Below are 6,385 nucleotides of genomic sequence, written 5' to 3'. Positions count from 1 at the left end.
TTTGATTTTGGATACCTATATTTTCATCGGGATGACTTTAATTTCTAGCCCGTGATTAATGACACTGTTGAGAGATTATACTTGCACTATTAAATAACTTAAATCAAAATTAAATGTGCGAAATTTACAAGTAAATATAAATTCTTAACGTAATAAATAAAAATGTATTGAGCGCAAACATGCTACCCGCCTTGAAACACTTTGTTTTCAACATAAAATAAATAAAAATTCTTCCGCGCTTGGTTAACAAATTAACGGTTTATAGGCAAAGGGCAGATTTTTGAAAATGACCTTTTTAAATTGCCCATCTCAGTTTTTAGTAAAGCCACTCGGGCCACATTGTCCTTTCCCACAAACATTTCCAGCACTTTACCCATCTTCCATTTCATGGGGGGCTTATTGTCGTCTTTAATGAGCACTATTTCACCCACTTTCCAGTTGTGACAGTTCTGCTTCCACTTGTTTCTTTGCTGAAGCTCGGATATGTACTCCTTACTCCAACGGGCCCATATATGCTGTTTCATTTGTTGTAGATGTTGATACAGAGATAAACGATTAACTGGTAAACTTCGTATATCTAAACTGGCGATAGGGCTTATTTGACGACCAATTAGAAAGTGTGCTGGTGTCAATGGAGTGAAGTCTTTTGGGCTAGAGGAAAGGGCAGACAAGGAACGACAATTCATTATAGCTCCAACCTCCGAAAGCAAAGTATAAAATTGCTCAAACGTAAGCGGAGTGTTACTGACAACCCTGTTTAAATGACCTTTCATCGTTTTTACGCCCGCCTCCCTCATGCCCCCAAAATGAGGCGAGTGAGATGGTATAAAATGCCAGTCCACCTCTTCATTATTCAATTTATTGCTTTTATCATCCAATTTATCACGAATGAAACGACCCAACTCTATGTGTGCACCTAAAAAGTTACTACCGTTGTCTGAAAAATTGTAGAAGGGTTACCTCTACGAGCAGCAAATCGGAGCAATGACAATATAAATGATTCCGTGCTAAGAATTGTTACTAGTTCTATATGCACCGCTTTGGCCAAGAAACAAGCTCTTAAGAGCAACATATGATTTTAACAACTTAGCACCACGGCCCATTCGGTCTTTTATTTGGAAGGGACCTGCATAATCCACTCCAACTACATCAAAAGGATGCTTATGCGTTAATCGTTGTTCTGGTAAATTACCCATAATAGGAGTTAATACTTTAGGGTTATACCTACTACACTTTATACAATTAGTACAATTTGCTTGGTCAAGGTACGATCAGAAATTGGCCAATATTTTTCTCTTATCGACGCAAGAAAATGTTGAGGACTGTAGTGATATAATTTAATGTGTTTGTTTGCAACAATAATTTCGTGAGGCGGTGATCATATGGCAGCAGTAACGGATGCCTTTTCTCAAATTCAAATTTAGAATTTACCAATCTTTCCCCTACTCTTAAAAATCCATACTGGTCAATGAACGGATTTAAACTTAACAATTTGCAGGATTTCAATTTATTGTTATTAATTTGATATATTTCGGTTTGAAAAGAGCTCTGTTGCACATGCATAACAAGTAAATTAAATGTCTCATCTCTTTCGCTCTTTAATATTGGGCCATTCATTTTTAGTGTGTTATTTTTTTATTATATATAAATCTGCGCATCAGAGCAACTATTCGTTTCAGTTTAATTAGATTAGAAAATCCTTCAATAACATAATTTTTTTTGTTACGACCCCTGTATTGCAAGCCGTTTCCACTTTTCTTATATCAGGTAAATCGTTACTTTAACAAATATTTTTTGGCCACTTTTTTCCACCGTAAGTCTCAAGGCTTTAGATACCTTATCCGTTAGTTTAGAGGCAACTAGTGCCCCACACAGTTCCAAACGGGATAAAGTAACAGACTGCAATGGAGCAACCTTTGCCGCAAAGAGGTACACAAAAGCTTCATCTTTATTATCAATAGATTTTAAGTAAATGCAAGAGCCATACGCCTTTTCTGAACTGTCAGAAAAACAGTGCTTTTCAATATTTTTTGCATTTTCGCATATTGCATGACGTTCGATTTTCCGTTCATTTAAATACTTTGCGTCCAACTCAAAATCTAGCCACTCCCGAGCAATATGATTGGGTACTTGATCATCCCAGGATAATTTTTCTAGCCAAAGACTTTGCAATAACATTTTTACAGATATTGTACAAGGACTGACTAAGCCTAGAGGGTCAAAAATCTTTTGAGGAATTCGACAAAATGGTCCGCTTAGTAATTTGTTTACCATTAGGAAAATTCTTGACATTGAACATCAATTTGTCTTGTGATGGACACCAAATTAATACAAGAATTTTTTTTTCTATCATTCTCACCAAATTCAATAATTTTTGCTAATGGATCGTTTTTTGGTATACAATCTAAAATACTCGGATTGTTTGACACAAATTTCATCAAAAAGAAACAACCTTCATTTAATACCTTAAAACCAATTCCGTTACTCTTCTCGCTTCTCGAACCGAATCCGCGCCTATCAATGAATCATCTACATAACAATCATTTTTTATAATGTCAACAATATCTGGATATTCCGTTTGGACGTTATTATTAATTTCAAATAAACACCTGATTGCTAAAAATGAAGCAGGTGCAGTTCCGTATGTCAAAGTATTCAACTGATAAGTATCAATTGGTTCGTTATCACTGAATCGCCACAGAATTTTCTGCAAATGTCTATCTTCGGGTGCTACTAATACTGATCTGTACATTTTTGTACAGTCAGCGGCAATAACTATGCTGTGCTGCCTAAAACGTACTAGAATGGAAAACAAATCTTGTTGGGTAGTTGGTCCAATCATTAATATATTGTTTAACGAAAAACCCGTGCAGCTGGGCAACGACGCGTCAAAAATAACTTTTAAAGAAGTAGTGATAGCGTCTTCTCTATAAACACCGTGATGGCTCATATAATAATCTGAATATGTATCACTTTCTGATTTGCTTACTTTAGACATGTGCCCCAATTGAATATACTCATCAATAAAGTCACTATATAATTTTTCATAAGCATCGTTATTATTTAGTCTGCGTTCTAGATCAAGCAATCGCTTTTTAGCTTCATACAGTGAGCTACCTAACTTGTCAATATCCATTTTTAATGACAGTTTCACTACGAACGCCCCATTATCGTTACGCTTAAAATGTTTTTTAAAATGATTCTCATACGCAATTTCTTCTTCCGATAGGATTCCAGGTAAACATTCGGTTTGTTCTAATTCCCAAAATTTTCTCAAATCATTTTGGATTTGTTGTTCAACACTAAGACTGAGATTACAGTGCATGACCGTGTTTTTAGCATTTTTACCTAGAGGCCCAGTAATGACCCAACCAAAATATGTAAGAAAGGAGCATTAGGACCTAATCAAATTTCATCATTGAACAGAATACTCCAGAACAAGGCGGCACCTATTAATATATCTACTTGCTGCAGCTTGAAAAAAAGGGATCCGCAAGTCTGCACTTCTCTGGAATTTTCCATTCGTTAACGTTTATTTGGGATGCAGGTAATACACCTGTAATCTTAGATATCAAAAAACAAGAAATTTGTGTAAAGAATGCATTGTTCTTTGAGAAAATTTTGGCATCTATGACTTATTTGTGAAATTGACCCATTAATACCATTAAGTGACATATTTACATTTTGTTTTTCAAGCCCCAATTTGTTACAGGCTCACTCTGATAAAAGCTTGATTGTGATCCGCTATCCAAAAACTCGAATTGTTTGCCTTTTGTTGTGCTTATCTAGAATATCTACCTCTGCTGTAGAAAGCAACACTTCGCTTATAGCGCAACTAGGGATGAGCAAAACAATCGATTAATCGAAAAATAATTGATTAATCGGGTGATCAATTAAACGATATATATTTTTAAAAATAATCGGTGATCGATTAATCTATTAATCGAAAATAATCAAATAATCAAAAAATATCGATTAATCCTGTGAGAATTTGGTTTTATAAAATACAATGTTCTTTGCCTATTTTCATTCTCAAAAATGCATAATGGTTTTGGTACAGTTTTAATGAATTTAAAAGAGAGTTTTTAAGTGGCTTTATTACAAAGTAAAAGACTGAAATAGTTATTTGTATGCTTAGGCCGCGAAATACCTTTTTAACGTATCGAAAGAACAGTTATCGCCAAGACAGCTTGCGGACGAGGCAAGATAATCTAGAGGTCGTTAAAAAGTTTCGCGGTTATGGCATACACACTATTTTTCGTACAATCGTTAAAATAATCAAATAATATAATAATCAATTTAACGATTAAAAAATTTATTTTCTGAATAATTATTTCAACATAATTCAATATCAGAATCTTACTTCCAAATATCATCTGTAGGTTCATTATTTGGTTTGTTTTTATTGGGAATTGAACCATAATGTCTTCCGTATGTTCCTAGTGGTAAACTCGCTCTTTATCTTGTTTTTTGTAGGAATCAAACCATAATCGTTCTTTTGAAGCTTCATTTCCCATTTTCGAATAATCGAAAGTTGATTATTTTCGATTAATCGATTATTTCCGATTAGTCGATTATTTTCGATTAATCGATTATTTCCGATTTGTCGATTATTTTCGATTAATCGATTATTTCCGATTTGTCGATTATTTTCGATTAATCGATTATTTCCGATTTGTCGATTATTTTGGATTGATCGATTATTTTCGATTTATCGATTATATTTTTTGATAATTGCCCAGCCCTAAGCGTAACTGGCCGAATTATTATTTGTTATGTTTTCAACACGTGAATCTACTTCTACTTCATTACCTTGAGCTTCTACACTGTTATTTTTATTTACTCTATTTTCTCCGTTGATTGCCTTATTGATATGCAATAGAACATTATGTTTCGCGTGACATTTTTTACACGTTGGACGTCTGCAACTTTTATTAAAATGACCGGGTCTTAAGCAGTTTAAACATAACCGCAGTGACATTATACTTTCTGCTCGCTTTGTCCCATTGTCATCAGTACTTACTAACCCCCTTATACTTCTATGTTTTTCACTAATATTTTCCTCTCTATTTTGCTCCAAATTTTCCAAAAGTCGGGCCTTTGACTCTAAAAATGATTTTAAATCGCTTAACTTAGGAAAATTTTCACATTTTGCCTTATACGATTCCCATTCCCTATTTGTTCCTTTATCCAACTTTGTACCAATTAAATAAATCATAGGTACATCCCACTCATTAGTAGCTAACCCTATTTGATTTAACGCCCATAAATTCTTGTTGCCGACCCTTTTCGCATAACCTCGATATTATAAATTTTTTTTATATGATTACTTATCAACACTTTTTCATTATTATAACGCTTATTTACCAATTCCCATGCAATTTTATAATTACTTGAGAATTGATGAGAATTCAATCGTGGAAATCAGTTGAGCAGGTAGCGTTAAGCGACGCCCTTAAATAAAGAAATCTTTGTATATCGGAAATAGATTCGTTAACATTTATTAGAGATTCGAAAAAGTCTCTGAACTCGAGCCAATTCTCTACAGAACCGTTGAATGTTAGTAAATTAATATCCGGTAACTTTACATTTTTTAATACATCAAACGATCCACAATTTTTCCGTGAACGTTCAGAACCGTTGCAACTTTCATTATCTGATGAGTTGGAGTTAATTGGAGCATTGTCATTAATATACTTTTTTGTTAGAGCCACTATACTATAATACCTGTTTTCAAAATCAGTTCGCCCTTTATTGTCCAAGGCTAAATTATTTTCTTCAGGTAATATTTCAATACGTTCCTGAATGTCTGTAAATTTCTGTAATAATGTACCCTCTATACTGCTTAACTGGTTTTCTAACTCAATTAAAATATCTTTCGATGACTCTTTATCTTTAATAGTTTCTTCAATAAACTTACTGAAATTCGTTAAACTGGCTTTTACACCCCCTCTTTGCTTCTTCAATGCATCCATTTTCCTTATATTTATAATCAATGAGATTTAAAAACTACTGATAAAAAAACCTCAAATTTTCAATGCACTTTCGGATGTGAAGCGACAACAAATGTATTTATAAACAGGAAACAATGAATGTAAAATAATCAGGTAAATAAGAAAGGGTAGGTACTCACTCAACTTCCAATATTTTCCTTTATCTAGCCCTGTATTCTATATTTCTTCAGCGTTTTTTAATATGGACCAACCATTAAACACGTTTGGAATCTTCACCACGTAAACGCCGGCATGTGATACTTTTTATTCACTGATTTTACTTATTTTAACTAATTTCAATTTATTCTTTATATTTAGCCATTCATATTTGGCTCGTAAGGACCATGTTGAGAGTTTATACTTGCACTATTAAATACCTTAAATCAAAATTA

General features: G+C 33.6%; 2 protein-coding genes across 2 annotated transcripts; both read right to left on the bottom strand.

Annotated features, from left to right (window-relative positions):
• Nucleotides 1-251: 251 nt before the first annotated feature.
• On the bottom strand, nt 252-1,196 carry LOC130904222 (uncharacterized). Its single transcript, XM_057816908.1, has 2 exons — nt 1,022-1,196; nt 252-937 (listed from the first exon to the last, which is right to left on the bottom strand). Exons 1-2 carry the CDS (start codon nt 1,194-1,196, stop codon nt 252-254), a joined length of 861 nt encoding a protein of 286 aa, XP_057672891.1.
• A 1,262-nt stretch (nt 1,197-2,458) lies between these two features.
• Nucleotides 2,459-3,325, bottom strand: LOC130904152 (uncharacterized). Its single transcript, XM_057816784.1, has one exon. It carries the CDS (start codon nt 3,323-3,325, stop codon nt 2,459-2,461), a length of 867 nt encoding a protein of 288 aa, XP_057672767.1.
• Nucleotides 3,326-6,385: the final 3,060 nt, after the last annotated feature.

Source organism: Diorhabda carinulata, chromosome 1 (assembly GCF_026250575.1).
Source record: "Diorhabda carinulata isolate Delta chromosome 1, icDioCari1.1, whole genome shotgun sequence".
In the NCBI taxonomy this organism is placed as follows: Eukaryota; Metazoa; Arthropoda; class Insecta; order Coleoptera; family Chrysomelidae; genus Diorhabda; species Diorhabda carinulata.
This window is presented reverse-complemented; position numbering and strand designations above follow the sequence as displayed.

Bases quoted from the DNA above. Each gene is read 5' to 3' on its own strand.
- LOC130904222 (XM_057816908.1), bottom strand. From the start codon at position 1,196: ATGGGTAATTTACCAGAACAACGATTAACGCATAAGCATCCTTTTGAT. The intron at 938-1,021 runs GTAACAATTCTT...ACAATTTTTCAG, and splicing joins AAGCGGTGCATATAGAACTA to ACAACGGTAGTAACTTTTTA.
- LOC130904152 (XM_057816784.1), bottom strand. From the start codon at position 3,325: ATGCACTGTAATCTCAGTCTTAGTGTTGAACAACAAATCCAAAATGAT.